Genomic DNA, 15,940 nt, shown 5'->3' on the forward strand with positions numbered 1-15,940 from the left:
ATCCCAGCACTAGTTATTTCCTAACCTGCCTCATTATATGGTTAGTAAAATGTGCTGCTGGATGGTTGGCTATTTGTTCTGGAAGTTAACAAAATGGAAAATGCCAATTCTGCTTTTGCAAAGTATTAGGTTAACAAAGGCTGTACATTATTATTTTTCATACCTTTTTGAAAGAACATACTGACCGTAACGTGAGTAAATTAAGATAGTTGCTTAGCGAATCTCCATATTTGGTGAGGAACTAAGGTATTTTGACATTATAACGCTTGCAGAGTTCCGGGGCATTGGATACTGGAGGATAAAGATACTGGGGCAGGTTGCCCTAAAATAAAAACATTTGCATAGCAACAACACAGGACAACTTACCTGTATAAACACATGTACCTTCAGGTACCAAGTTCTCATATGAGCTAAAGTTAGAGGGCTAGTGTTATACATTGTAAAGGTAAATCAATAATTAGAGTCCCATATGAAACACTTTGGTTCCTACCCTGTCACATTTATTTTTTGTCTGAAAACAATCATTAGAATTGCCACTGGCACCAAGAGTAACAATCTGTAGATAAATGCTGGTACTCATGGATAGGCATATGACGACTTCTAGTGGACAAACATGATTCTGCATGTTGCGCTTATATTTTGTATTTGTTTTCACGGTAGCTATTGATGGAGCAGACAGACATCAAGACGAAGCAGCTGCTTTACAAGTTGGGATGATCTGTTGAGCGCTACATCCCGAGGGGCTCGTGTTGAGTGTATGGAGATTGTGACAGCCAGTTAAATGGCGTCCCTTGAGTAGGTAAGAACAAGAGGTATGTCAGGAGAAGTGCAGTATTATCATAAGGAGACGTATACTTGGAATACAGAGGATGGATGGGGGAAAAAAGAGAGCGAGCGAGAGAGAGAGGGAGAAAGAGGGTGAGTTTGAGTCGGTTAAAAATGGTGGGAAAAGTTATATTATTGTGCAAAGCTGTCGTCAAGACAAAGGGTGGCTACATTAAAGAATCTCAAATATAAAATACATATTAATTTGTTTAACACTTTGTTTTTGTTAGTACATGATTCCATATGTGTTATTTCATAGTCTTAATGTCTTCACTGTTATTCTACAATGTAAATAGTAAAAATTAAGAAAAGCCCTGGAATGAGTAGGTCTGTCCAAACTTGACTGGTACTGCATGTTTCAGTACAATTAGATTTTTTGGCAATTATAGCAATGGATATCAACTGTACTGCAGAGATGGAATGTAAGTCGCAGAAAATAGGTTGGGGTGGGGTGGCAGCTGCAGAGAGGTGTTTGGGTGAGTGAGACTTGACATCGGGAGAGTTGCAGGGTGTGTTAAGTGGTGGTGTCCCATCCTTTCAGGTTGTTGGCCTGAAGTAGGACCTAATAGATTAAATAATGGAGTAGGGTTGTGTTTATGTTTTTTTGTGAAGGATGTGTTTGATGGTATGGTCTATATTTTTTTTAAAGCAAAGTATAAGCAGGTAGCGGTAATGCAACATTTATTGGATGCCAACCGCCGTTAAACTTAATCGAAGAAGAAGAACAGTGTTACGTCAGACTGTTCTTGTCCCTTGTTGGTTCCTGCAGTTAACCCACGTAACGGCACATGTGCGCATCAGAAGCGATGTGACGCAGGCATATTGCAGGCCAGCTATAAACACAGATTAAAACTATTGAGTTTACCAACGTATTTTATTGATTTATGCATGCAAGAAGGGGATATTCTTCAAGGTATATATTTAAGGTAAAACTTCTGAAGTTACGATTGTCAGAGCTAATCCACTAAGGAAAATCCTCCACCTAGAAGCTAGCTAACTTTAGCAGTAGTTGCAGTACCTCTCACTTGCTAGCTAACAAAGTAAACGTTTCGTTCTGTAGCCCGTTATGTAATGAGGCAGACAACTATATAGTTTGACATTTTTATCATAATTGAGCGTAACAAATGACAGACATACGAGCAAATGTATAAGATATTCATAATTGTGTGTTCAAATAATTAGCAAGCTATGCGTTTAGTTAATTTATTCCGTTTTCTTTTGCAGTTTTACAAGTGGACCACAGAAGAGAGAGGCCCAACAGGATGGCCAGTGTAAGTCAACACACACACACACCTAACATGTTTTTTTTATTTTATCGTGTGTGTGACCTAATGGGGACGTCCATTCTCTGTTCCCCAGGTGCTCTGTAGTAGAGCCAGGCTGGTGACATACCTGCCAGGGCTTCACGTACTTGTCCGGCGGATCGCTGGACCCAACCAGAGAACATTCTCTGGTGCTGGATCCTCTGGCTCTAATGAGCCTCGATTAGCCGTCAAACCCCCTGACCTTGGTAAGCACAGACCTCTAATCACAATGATGCTACTGTACTTGCCTGAACGTGAACATCATAAACCAACTGTCTGTTATTCAGAAGGAAAGTTAATCAGTTCAATATTTGGGTCAACTTCTTGAAAAACATTTATTTTCAGTTCTCAGTGTTTTAGAAAGTGTTATATTATGTCTCATTGTTATTTGTTTACATCAGGTCACAGGACAGTGTGGCCTGATGAGAACATGGGTCCGTTCGGGCCTCAGGACCAGCGCTTCCAGCTGCCAGGTAACGCAGGCTTCGACTGCCACCTGGAGGGCACAGCAGAACAGAAAATTAAAGGCCCAGTCCACCAGACAGTGCCCGATGTACTGTCTGCCCTCTCCAGCAGCGAGAGGTATGAGTTCCTCCTGGCTCATGTTGTCGGAGAGTACCAAGTAAGTAAGGTTTGGAATGACAATTGACACACATTTCGTCTAGGGCTGTGACGATGCCATTTTCCATGGCAAAAATGAAAGCAAGAAGCAGACACAAATCTTTGGTCCTATTAAAAACCTGCTGTATGTAAACTATTGTGTGCTATAGCTTGAAAAATAAGTAAATGAGACTCTGGATGACAACATAATGATGTTTGTTTCCAACATCAGGGCTGTTATTCTGAATAGTTTAAATCCACTTCGTGTTTTGTTTCCTTGCCAAAACATGAACATGTATCCAATACTGGTATTGTCCCGGCCCTATTTTGTTCTGGTGTGTGGAAGTAGGCCTAATGGTGATCTGCAATGATTAAAAAAAAATTGCCTATGCCAGTTTTTTAAAATGTTTTTTTTACGTATAATAAATTACTGTATGTTTATTTAATGAAAATAAAATATTGTATCATTGATTTTCCTCAGCCTATTTTGTCCATTGAAATGCTCAGTTTGATCGTGTGGGCGTTAGGATTGGGTGTAATATCGAATTAATTCCAACCTATGTTTTTGCGCAATATTCCATATGGCTGTATCACAGAATAAAGTGTTTTGGTATTTCGTGTTTTTATGAACTTTGATGTCTGCTTGTTTTCGTATAGTTTTTTTGGTCTAGTCTATTTCGCTCCTTCTGTGCTGTGTGCACCTTCCCATTTACACCAGCGATCTCTTATATAATAAACGAGATGCTCATGTCTCCGCCCTCGCAATGGGAGTCATTGTCCCAAAGGCGGGAAGGCAGACGACCAAGCTTAGGTTCAAAATAAGCACGTAGAATAGCGTTGAGCTTATTTTGGTGAGAGTGAAGCCTCTTTCTCCCATGCCCCTCCCCTTACCACTCACAACAACAAAGATGAGCGGTCACTTCATCCTCGCTATTTGCATTTGAGGTTTGGTCCAACAGAATCCTGTCATATTGACACCGAAACACACAGACATTAGTTTAGTGTAATAGAGGAGAAGTTAACCTATCAAACCGTTTCAACTCACATTTGGAGCAGAGCAAACACGATTAAAACAGATGTACCAATTAACATTCATTCTGGAAAAAAGGAATGCTCAGTTTGTTGTGTGCATTACGATACCGCGTATCGCTAGCAGCATTTTAGTCAAAGATTTCTCTTCTAGCTATTTAGTCTGTGTTTTATAAAAGTGCAATAAGCGGGGGCCTCCCGGGTGGCGCAGTGGTTAAGGTGCCATCAGAGTCCCTGGGTTTGCGCCAAGGCTCTGTCGTAACCGGCCGCGACCGGGAGGTCCGTGGGGCGACGCACAATTGGCCTAGCGTCGCCCGGGTTAGGGAGGGCTTGGTCGGTAGGGGTGTCCTTGTCTCATCGCTCACCAGCGACTCCTGTGGCGGGCTGGGCGCAGTGTGCGCTAACCAGGGTGGCCAGGTGCACGGTGTTTCCTCCGGCGCATTGGTGCGGCTGGCTTCCGGGTTGGATGCGCGCTGTGTTAAGAAGCAGTGCAGCTTGGCTGGGTTGTGTATCGGAGGACGCATGACTTTCAACCTTCGTCTCTCCCGAGCCCGTACAGGAGTTGTAGCTATGAGACAAGATAGTAGCTACTACAACAATTGGATACCATGAAAAAGGGGGTAAAAAAATCAACAAGGAAAAAAAAGTGCAATAAGCATAAACCAATTATGTAAGGAGTTGGCAACTCGTTCGGAGAAACAAGGTAGGCCACTTGATTCCAACATCTGAACAAAGTGGACAGGCTACCATGCTGTTCAAACAGTTGGAGATGGACAGAAGGTAGTGTTCATAACAGTTGGTAGCTGAATTCAGAGCTTGTGAAATTATACCTAGGTCTAAGTTGACTAAATATTAGCTGGCTACTCACTAGCACATGGGCTTGTGCTTGAGAGATTGTTTGTGAGACCAGTGTTCATTTTTCTATAATGCCTGCTACGTTATTAGTGATTGTGCATGGTTCTGGTAAAAATGTTAACAAAAGGGGCTTTTTATAGACGGACCTGAAAGCCAGATCAGTGATTATTGTAACAACAAAAACGGGTACAACTAGTTATGCAGTGTATTTGACCATTAATTGTTCAACAAAGCTTATTTAGAGAGAAAAATATTTTAAATCTAGATATTGTGAATCGCCCCCAAGTTAGAAAATAATTTAGATATTCGTTTTAGGCCATATCACCCCAGCCCTAGTGGGCATTAGGTAATACATTTGAAGATATTTACTGAGACAGCTCTGATTATCTGATAGGATGGTCTAGAGCCCACCCCTTACCCAGATGAACAGTCATCTGTCTATTCTAATCAGATCAGATTGATGTCGTGATCTGGGAAACAAACTCCATCCCATCTACTGAACAGGCTGAAATTCCAGGCATTTCTTTTCAAATGGCTCTTACGTAAAAAGGGCATTGTCGTAATTTTCACAATTTCAGAGTGTTATTTTGACCTCCGTAGGGTGGAAATATAAAAAGGAAAGATCACATTTTTAACTGCACTGCCCATTTAAATGCATATTTTTGCTACAAATGTTTCCTCTGTGCATGTAAAGTCAGTATATACCTCTTGTTTGCATTGATAAGAGAGATAATGAAGCATGTGTATATTATCCAGTAAAAAAAATTCAGAGATGTTTTGGTTTTCTGAGCAACATCCCCTGATTGGTTTGTTTGTTCTTAGGAGAAAGAGGCCACTCCCCCAGAACAAACGGTCAACAGAACAGAACAGTACTTTGAGAACTCCAATGTGGAGTGTGCCATACAGCCATGCCCTGAGCTGCTGAAGAAAGGTACATGTATGGTTCTGTTTTCCTTAGACCAATCAGATACTATTTGAAGCACACACTACGAAGATGCTGCACACATTTTCTGGCACATGTTTTCCAACTTGTTGTTATACTGTCTGTTTGTGTGTGTAAGTCTGTCTGTTAGTTTGTGTAAACTGTATTAAAAGGGGAATGTGTAGGGAAAAGAGGTGGAAGTGGTTACTACTTGTTGTTGTGAAATTGATATTCTACATGTGTCCATTAGAGGGGGCTCGAACACTGAAGGAATGTTGATCCATGCTTGTTCTGAACGAAGTTTTGATCGTGCTTGTTCTCCCCATGTGTTTACAGAGTTTGAGTCAATGTTCCCTGAGGCCCCTAACAACATCATGACGGTTGTCACAGTGACCCAGAAGACGCAGAATGACATGACAGCGTGGTGTGAGGCAGTGGACAAAGAGAGGGAGTTGATGCTAGATGAAGTGAGTTTGGGTCTCAATCCACACTGGGTAGTTGTCCCCAGAGCTCTCTCTCTCTCTCTCTATATATATATATATATTATTTATTTATTTATTTATTATAGTCCCAGTGCATTTGGAAAGTATTCAGACCCCTTCCCTTTTTCCACATTTTGTTAGGTTACTGCCTTGTTCTGAAATGGATAAGATACAAATGTTTTCTCATCAATCTACACACAATACCTCATAATGACAAAGCGAAAACAGAAATACCTTATTTACATAAGTATTCAGACCCTTTGCTAATTGAGCTGCATCCTGTTTCCATTAATCATCCTTGATCTACAACTTGATTGGAGTCCACCTGTGGCAAATTCAATTGATTGGACATGATTTGGAAAGGCACACACCTGTCTATATAAGGTCCCACATTTGACAGTGCATGTCAGAGCAAAAACCAAGCCATGAGGTTGAAGGAATTGTCCATAGAGATGATCCGAGACAGGATTGTGTCGAGGCACAGATCTGGGGAAGGGTACCAAAAAATGTCTGCAGCATTGAAGGTCCCCAAGAACACAGTGGCCTCCATCCTTCTTAAATGGAAGATGTTTGGAACCACCAAGACTCTTCCTAGAGCTGGCTGCCCGGCCAAACTGAGCAATTGGAGGAGAAGGGCATTTGTCAAGGAGGTGACCAAGAACCCGATGGTCACTCTGACAGAGCTCCAGAGTTCCTCTTTGGAGATGGGAGATCCTTCCAGAAGGTCAACCATCTCTGCAGCAAGAAGACTCAATGCTGTAATCACTGCCAAAGGTACTTTAACAAAGTACAGAGTAAAGGGTCAGAATAGTTATGTAAATGTTATATTTCTGTTTTTTTTAAACCTGTTTTTGCCTTGTCATTATGGAGTATTGTGTGTAGATTAATGAGGGGGAAAAACAACTGAATCCTTTTTAGAATAACGCTGTAACGTAACAAAATTAGAAAAAAGTCAAGGGGTCGGAATACTTAACGTGTGTGTGTGTGTGTGTGTGTGTGTGTGTGTGTGTGTGTGTGTGTGTGTGTGTGTGTGTGTGTGTGTGTGTGTGTGTGTGTGTGTGTGTGTGTGTGTGCGAATATAACCAAAAACATTGTATAATATACCTCATCCGTCTCCTGCAATTTGAAAAAACTCATTTGAATTGAATAATATCCCAACAATTCTAAACTTCAAAAGTTCACTCTTAATCTCTATCCAACAATGTCACCAAGCGAACCACCATATTGCTCTGTGGCACAATCCCAATACAACACACTAGGTTCAGGTTCATTCTATGATTGGATGGACTACATTTCAGTTCATACTGCAAAACCTTTGATTGGTTGGAGGTCGTCCTCCAGAAGTGGTCATAATTAACATGTATGTCTATGGAAGAGGGTGAGGCCTACCACCCTCCTAGGTTTTATATTAAAGTCAATGTCGCCAGAGGAGGACAGAAGCTAGCTGTCCTCCAGCTACACCATGGTGCTACCCCAGTGCTGTTGAAGTTACTGTAGACCTTCATTGCAAAACAGTGTATTTTAATCAATTATTTGGTAACATATGAATATATTTAGTATAGTTGTATCTAAAACGGATCACTTATTTTTTAATGTTTCACTATTTTTTATGAAATTTCACTGGGGAGGATGGTCCTCCACTTCCTCCACTGATATGTACAGTATCAGTCAAAAGTTTAGACACACATACTCATTCAAGGGTTTTTATTTATTTGTACTATTTTCTACATTGTAGAACAATAGTCAAGACATCAAAACTATGAAATTACAGATATGGAATCATGTAGCAACCAAAAAAGTGTTAAACAAATCAAAATGTATTTTAGATTCTTCAAAGTAGTCACCCTTTGCCTTGATGACAGCTTTGCATACTCTTGGCATTCTCTTAACCCGCTTCACCTGGAATGCTTTTCCAACAGTCTTGAAGGAGTACCCACATATGCTGAGCACTTGTTGGCTGCTTTTCCTTCACTATGCGGTCCAACTCATCCCAAACCATCTCAATTGGGTTGAGGTAGGGTGATTGTGGAGGCCAGGTCATCTGATGCAGCACATCACTCTCCTTGGTCAAATAGCCTTTACACAGCCTGGAAGTGTGTTGGGTCATTGTCCTGTTGAAAAACAAATGATAGTTCCACTAAGCGCAAACCAGATGGGATGGAGTATCGCTGCAGAATGCTGTGGTAGCCATGCTGTTTAAGTGTGCCTTGAATTCTAAATAAATCACTGACAGTGTCACCAGCAAAGCATCCCCACACCATCACACCTCCATGCTTCATGGTGGGAACCACACATGCAGAGATCATCCGTTCACCTACTCTGCGTCTCAAAGACACTGCGGTCTGAACCCAAAATTCCAAATTTGGCCTCATCAGACCAAAGGACAGATTTCCACCAGTCTAATGTCCATTGCACATTGCTGTTTCTTGGCCCAAGCAAGTCTCTTCTTATTATTGGTGTCCTTAGTAGTGGTTTCTTTGCAGCAATTTGACCATAAAGGCCTGATTCACGCAGTCTCCTCTGAACAGTTGATGTTGAGATGTGTCTCTTACTTGAACTCTGAAGCATTTATTTGGGCTGGTAACTCTAATGAACTTATCCTCTGTAGCAGAGGTAACTCTGGGTCTTCCTTTCCTTCCTCATGAGAGACAGGTAACTCTAATGAACTTATCCTCTGCATCAGAGGTAACTCTGGGTCTTACTTTCCTGTGGTGGTCCTCATGAGAGCCAGTTTCATCATAGCGCTTGATGTTTTTGCGACTGCACTTGAAGAAACTTTCAAAGTTCTTGAAATATTCCCAGATTGACTGACCTACATGTCTTTAAGTAATGATGGACTGTCGTTTCTGTTTGCATATTTGAGCTGTTCTTGCCAGAATATTTATTTAAATTTTACCTTTATTTAACTAGGCAAGTCAGTTAAGAAAAAAATATTATTTTCAATGACGGCCTAGGAACAATGTGCTTCCACATTGTGCTGTTTTTTTCCTAAACCTATGAAGATGTCCAGTGAATTCCTATATTCCATTTGTTGTCCCTACAACACAGTAAAGACTTGGATATATATTATCCCGGATGCTAATCAATAAATATGTCTGTTAAATTCGCTGCTCTGTTATGCTTGTTTACAGAACCACTGAAGACCATTCTGGCACTTTTACTGCCTGAAGTAGTATGGAGTTATGATTTGCTAGTCTATGGCTAACATGTACAGTGCCTTGCGAAAGTATTCGGCCCCCTTAAACTTTGCGACCTTTTGCCACATTTCAGGCTTCAAACATAAAGATATAAAACAGTATTTTTTTGTGAAGAATCAACAACAAGTGGGACACAATCATGAAGTGGAACGACATTTATTGGATATTTCAAACTTTTTTAACAAATCAAAAACTGAAAAATTGGGTGTGCAAAATTATTCAGCCCCTTTACTTTCAGTGCAGCAAACTCTCTCCAGAAGTTCAGTGAGGATCTCTGAATGATCCAATGTTGACCTAAATGACTAATGATGATAAATACAATCCACCTGTGTGTAATCAAGTCTCCGTATAAATGCACCTGCACTGTGATAGTCTCAGAGGTCCGTCAAAAGCGCAGAGAGCATCATGAAGAACAAGGAACACACCAGGCAGGTCCGAGATACTGTTGTGAAGAAGTTTAAAGCCGGATTTGGATACAAAAAGATTTCCCAAGCTTTAAACATCCCAAGGAGCACTGTGCAAGCGATAATATTGAAATGGAAGGAGTATCAGACCACTGCAAATCTACCAAGACCTGGCCGTCCTTCTAAACTTTCAGCTCATACAAGGAGAAGACTGATCAGAGATGCAGCCAAGAGGCCCATGATCACTCTGGATGAACTGCAGAGATCTACAGCTGAGGTGGGAGACTCTGTCCATAGGACAACAATCAGTCGTATATTGCACAAATCTGGCCTTTATGGAAGAGTGGCAAGAAGAAAGCCATTTCTTAAAGATATCCATAAAAAGTGTTGTTTAAAGTTTGCCACAAGCCACCTGGGAGACACACCAAACATGTGAAAGAAGGTGCTCTGGTCAGATGAAACCAAAATGGAACTTTTTGGCAACAATGCAAAACGTTATGTTTGGCGTAAAAGCAACACAGCTGAACACACCATCCCCACTGTCAAACATGGTGGTGGCAGCATCATGGTTTGGGCCTGCTTTTCTTCAGCAGGGACAGGGAAGATGGTTAAAATTGATGGGAAGATGGATGGAGCCAAATACAGGACCATTCTGGAAGAAAACCTGATGGAGTCTGCAAAAGACCTGAGACTGGGACGGAGATTTGTCTTCCAACAAGACAATGATCCAAAACATAAAGCAAAATCTACAATGGAATGGTTCAAAAATAAACATATCCAGGTGTTAGAATGGCCAAGTCAAAGTCCAGACCTGAATCCAATTGAGAATCTGTGGAAAGAACTGAAAACTGCTGTTCACAAATGCTCTCCATCCAACCTCACTGAGCTCGAGCTGTTTTGCAAGGAGGAATGGGAAAAAATTTCAGTCTCTCGATGTGCAAAACTGATAGAGACATACCCCAAGCGACTTACAGCTGTAATCGCAGCAAAAGGTGGCGCTACAAAGTATTAACTTAAGGGGGCTGAATAATTTTGCACGCCCAATTTTTCAGTTTTTGATTTGTTAAAAAAGTTTGAAATATCCAATAAATGTCGTTCCACTTCATGATTGTGTCCCACTTGTTGTTGATTCTTCACAAAAAAATACAGTTTAATATCTTTATGTTTGAAGCCTGAAATGTGGCAAAAGGTCGCAAAGTTCAAGGGGGCCGAATACTTTCGCAAGGCACTGTATGTTTTAGCACTATCTTTGTTAACCTGTAAGGAATTGAAAGGATTGAACTATACTCTCTAACTCAATGCCTCTTAAAGTATTAGCAAGTACGTAGTTGTTGTAAATTAGCTGCAGAATGAGTGTCAACTTTAATTGTCTCCCCCCCGACTAAGACCAAGACTGCACTGGTAATACGATAATGGGATTGTGCATGACTTATTTCTGATCCCAGCATTAAGTAGTCTGAGTGTGTAGAGCGTGTAAGAGCAGGACTTGTTTTTGACTGTTATTCACCGTCTGGTTAACATGCCCATGGCTGAGAATCGATCTAATTGTGCTGCTTACCCCCTTGACTGCACTCATTTATTAGACACTGACACGTACCCCCCCGTCCCAGCAATTGGCCACATCTCTACAACAGCACCTGTTGCGTGTGTACAGAGTTAAGAGAGTACCGTAAGCTCAGTCCACAGCTAGCTTGAAATGTCGCCAATAGAGCTATCAAATTAGATGTTTCGACATCTCAAACGGCTGGTACGTTGTCAAGGAGGGTCACGTGTGTTAAGATCAGAGGATAACGGGTTGGAACCCAGTATGGGGACAGGAAGCTATACTGTTAGCAGCACATCTGTTTCACGTGTGGGTTTTTTTGTGGTTGTTTTTTTTTACCCCTTTTTTCTCCCCAATTTCGTGGTACAGTCTTGTCTCATCGCTGCAGCTCCCGTACGGACTCGGGAGAGGCGAAGTTCGAGAGCCATGCGTCCTCCGAAACACAACAGCCGCACTGCTTCTTGACACAATGCTTCCAACCCGGAAGCCAGCCGCACCAATGTGTCGGCTGGCGACCTGGTCAGCGTGCACTGCTGGCGACCTGGTCAGCATGCACTGCGCCCGGCCCGCCACAGGAGTCGCTAGTGCGCGATGAGACAAGGATATCCCTGCCGGCCAAACCCTCCCTAACCCGGATGACACTGGGCCAAATGTGCACAGCCCAATTCTATTAGAGACAGTTTGCTCTGTTCTGTGAAGGGAGTAGTACACAACGTTGTACGAGATCTTCTGTTTCTTGGCAATTTATTGCATGGAATATCCTTCATTTCTCAAAACAAGAATAGACTGACGAGTTTCAGAAGAAAGTTCTTTGTTTCTGGCCATTTTGAGCCTGTAATCGAACCCACAAATGCTGATGCTCCTGATACTCAACTAGTCTAAAGAAGGCCAGTTTTATTGCTTCTTTAATCAGAACAACAGTTTTCAGCTGTGCTAACTTAATTTCAAAAGGGTTTTCTAATGATCAATTAGCCTATTAAAATGATAAACTTGGATTAGCTAACAACGTCCCATTGGAACACAGGAGTGATGGTTGCTGATAATGTGCCTCTGTACGCCTATGTAGATATTCCATAAAAAAATTAGCCATCTAGCTACAATAGTAATTTACAACATTAACCATGTCTACACTGTATTTCTGATCAATTTGATGTTATTTTAATGGACAAAAAAATGTGCTTTTCTTTCGACATTTCTAAGTGACCCCAAACGTTTGAACAGTAGTGTACATTCAGAATGTTTGACACTTTCTCACATGTTTGTAACAAACATGAAAATGAAATCAATTGTCTTAAGATAAGTTTTGCATTGTTCTCTTGTTGCAGTTTGTTGCTGGTGCCAAAGAGATCTGTTATGCCCTGAGGACAGAAGGCTTCTGGGCTGACTTCATCGACCCATCATCAGGCATGGCGGTAAGACAACTCATAGCTGCTCAAGGATTAGCACTATGCTACAGAAATAGCTGTCTCATAACAAACAGTACATACAGTTGTGACACAGTGATGGCAATTGTGTGGTCTTCTTGCCAATTGAAATGGATTATAATTGTTAAACTAAAGTATTTCAAACATAAACAAGCAGTATTCAGATCTTTCCCTTAATGTCTTCTGTCTCTCTTCCAGTTCTTTGGGTCGTACACCAACAACACACTGTTTGAGACCGACGAGCGGTACTGTAACCTGGGCTTCAGCATCGAGGACCTGGGCTGCTGCAAAGTCATCCGCCACACCTTGTGGGGAACACATGTTTTTGTGGGGACAGTTTTCACCAACGCACCTCCCGATAGCCTTATCATGAAGAAGCTGCAAGGGAACTTAACCTGAATGATGGGAGAGTGTCTGGCATGTGGTTGCTATTATACCTTGATGTGTCATGGCCTCAACACAGGCCTCAACTACTGTTTGGAGAGCTGTTTGTTGTTCACATTTCTATAGAAACCCTCAAAATAGTGCTAGGGTGAAATACCCACACACATGGTCCCTGAGGGTATTACCATTAGAGTATATGTATTTTTTTGTGTCTGTGCCAGACAGTGTTTTTTTTCCCCTTCGGTGTGTTGTGGTTGAAGGCCTGATTTTGAAAAGTGTCTCTCGTGCAACATTTTTTTCTCAGAGACTTAACTGTAGAAATAAAGGTTATATTGAATGTGAAATAGAAAGTGGTTAAAGCTGGGTTGACTCTGTCCAGTTAGTAGAACAAGTCATGTAGTTATATATAAAGGTGGGTTGACTCTGTCCAGTTAGTAGAATAAGTCATGTAGTTAGATATAAAGGTGGGTTGACTGTCCAGTTAGTATAATAAGTCATGTAGTTAGATATAAAGCTGGGTTGACTCTGTCCAGTTAGTAGAATAAGTCATGTAGTTAGATATAAAGACAATAAGTCATGTAGTTAGATATAAAGACAACACGGGGGATCTGCTGCTGCACATGACTTGGGTTGATCACCCGCCATTTTTTTATCAGAAGATAAGGGTTTACTTTTCTGATGTCATGAGATGAATCTCAAGAGCTCTTATTTGATCCATGTTACCTTCAGAATAGAGACCTTGTGTCTTGTTCACAGGTCCTGAGATCCAGTTAACCCTCAAATCCTTGAATATTGTGCTCGTGACAGTAATCAGTGCACTTAGGTCTGAAAGAGACGGGTATTGTCTCGCTCTACAAAATCAGCTGTTTTAGAAACGGGTCTGTGATTCTTGAGGCTGCTTTAATCCAGAAGTTCACACGTGAAATGCAATAAACCAAATAATCTTGTCACTGTGGTCAGTTCTTTCAGGGTGAAGGGAAAGAGGTTATTGTTGATTAACTAACCTTCATAGTACTAATACATTGATATATATACTGAACAAAAATATAAACGCAACATGTAAAGTGTTGGTTTCATGAGCTGAAATAAAAGCACACAAAACATGTATTCTATATGCACAAAAAGCTTATGTGTCGTAAAAGGGAGGGATATAAAACTAAAATTATAACATTTAGATTGTAATTATTTGTCATCATGACCCACAGCTCTCATTGACTGTAAGAGGCACGTGTTGAACTTGATAAGCTGAAATGAGCACCTGTCGGTTCAGGCTGTTTTCCTGGAAGGTGTCAGTAGTAGGGAGTGTATGTGGTACCATTAACATTCATTAACCTCTACTGTTCCAACAATCACACAGCAGATGGGACATAATCTTCTTTTAGACACCGGGATTATTCCCTGCATCATTTAGATGGGTCCCTTGTCAACACACGATCTGAGATGAATTGCCGTTGTTGTCTTTTGTACCTAGTGGAAATAATGCGTTCAAATTCACTATCCTTGTTCTTGCAGTCTGAACGTTGTAAGTACGTTATTGCTATGAGCCCAAAATCTAACTCTAACAAACACCCAACAACATAGCATAGGCCAGTAAACTATCCCACAAAATTAACTTGGTCAACTTTGGTATTTTTGTTTGTTGGTATTTTATTAGGATCCCCATTAGCTGTTGCAAAAGTAGCAGCTACTCTTCCTGGAGTCCAACACAGAACATTAAACAAGACATAATACAGAACATTAATAGACAAGAACAGCTCAAGGACAGAACGACATAAAAAAAAAAGGGGTACTTACTTGTAATTAATGAGTACATTCTTCAGGCAGAAATTTCACTACTCTGGACGTCTCTGACTTAGAATACGTGGACAACTACAAATACCTAGGTGTCTGGTTAGACTGTAAACTCTCCTTCCAGACTCACATTAAGCATCTCCAATCCAAAATTAAATCTAGAATTGGCTTCCTATATCGCAACCAAGCATCCTTCACTCCTGCTGCCAAACATACCCTCGTAAAACTGACCATCCTACCGATCCTCGACTTTGGTGATGTCATCTATATATTAGCCTCCAACACTCTACTCAACAAACTGGATGCAGTCTATCACAGTGCCATCCATTTTGTCCCCAAAGCCCCATACACCACCCACCATTGCGACCTGTATGCTCTCGTTGGCTGGCCCTCGCTTCATACTCATCGCCAAACCCACTGGCTACAGGTTAACTACAAGTCTCTGCTAGGTAAAGCCCCGCCTTATCTCAGCTCACTGGTCACCATAGCAGCACCCACTTGTAGCATGCGCTCCAGCAGGTATATCTCACTGGGCACCCCCAAAGCCAATTCCCCCTTTGGTCATCTTTCCTTCCAGTTCTCTGCTGCCAATGACTGGAACGAACTGCAAAAATCTCTGAAGCTGGAGACTCATATCTCCCTCACTAGCTTTAAGTGCCAGCTGTCAGAGCAGCTCACAGATCACTGCACCTGTACATAGCCCATCTGTAAACAGCCCATCTATCTACCTACCTCATCCCCATACTGTATTTACTTATTTGTCTTGCACCTTTGCACCCCAGTATCTACTTGCACATTCATCTTCTGCACATCTACCATTCCAGTGTCTAATTGCTATATTGTAATTACTTCGCCACCATGGCCTATTTATTGCCTTAACTCCCTTATCTTACGTCATTTGCACTCACGGTATATAGACTTTTTGTTTTCTTTTGTTCTACTGTATTATTGACTGTATGTTTGTTTATTCCATGTGTAACTCTGTGTTGTTGTATGTGTCGAATTGCTATGCTGTATCTTGGCCAGGTCGCAGTTGCAAATGAGAACTTGTTCTCAACTAGCCTACCTGGTTAAATAAAGGTGAAATAAAATAAATAAAAATGAACTCTGTCGTAACCAGCCATGACCGGGAGGTCAGTGGGGCGACGCACAATTGGCCGGTAGGGATATCCTTGTCTCA

The 15,940-nt window shown here is 41.4% G+C and overlaps 1 protein-coding gene across 3 annotated transcripts; it reads left to right on the plus strand.

Moving 5' to 3' along the window:
• The first annotated feature begins 1,574 nt into the window (after positions 1 to 1,574).
• On the plus strand, positions 1,575 to 13,919 carry LOC110501877 (cobalamin trafficking protein CblD). Of its 3 annotated transcripts, none has more exons than XM_036959325.1 (8): positions 1,575 to 1,751; positions 2,050 to 2,096; positions 2,196 to 2,335; positions 2,531 to 2,751; positions 5,436 to 5,544; positions 5,872 to 6,002; positions 12,487 to 12,573; positions 12,784 to 13,919. In XM_036959325.1, exons 1-8 carry the CDS (start codon positions 1,710 to 1,712, stop codon positions 12,982 to 12,984), a joined length of 978 nt encoding a protein of 325 aa, XP_036815220.1. In that variant the 5' UTR covers positions 1,575 to 1,709; the 3' UTR covers positions 12,985 to 13,919. The 3 variants fall into 3 exon arrangements, with proteins under 3 accessions (XP_036815220.1, XP_021435402.2, XP_021435403.2); XM_021579727.2 differs by having other exon boundaries at positions 1,580 to 1,738; positions 2,185 to 2,335; XM_021579728.2 differs by having other exon boundaries at positions 1,591 to 1,751; positions 2,185 to 2,335.
• Positions 13,920 to 15,940: the final 2,021 nt, after the last annotated feature.

This window comes from Oncorhynchus mykiss, chromosome 22, assembly GCF_013265735.2.
Source record: "Oncorhynchus mykiss isolate Arlee chromosome 22, USDA_OmykA_1.1, whole genome shotgun sequence".
Taxonomy (NCBI): Eukaryota; Metazoa; Chordata; class Actinopteri; order Salmoniformes; family Salmonidae; genus Oncorhynchus; species Oncorhynchus mykiss.

Coding starts and splice junctions, on each gene's coding strand:
- LOC110501877 (XM_036959325.1), top strand. CDS start 1,710: ATGCATGCAAGAAGGGGATATTCTTCAAGGTATATATTTAAG. Junction 1,752..2,049: donor CTTCAAGGTATATATTTAAG/GTAAAACTTCTG, acceptor TTTCTTTTGCAG/TTTTACAAGTGGACCACAGA. Junction 6,003..12,486: donor GGGAGTTGATGCTAGATGAA/GTGAGTTTGGGT, acceptor CTCTTGTTGCAG/TTTGTTGCTGGTGCCAAAGA.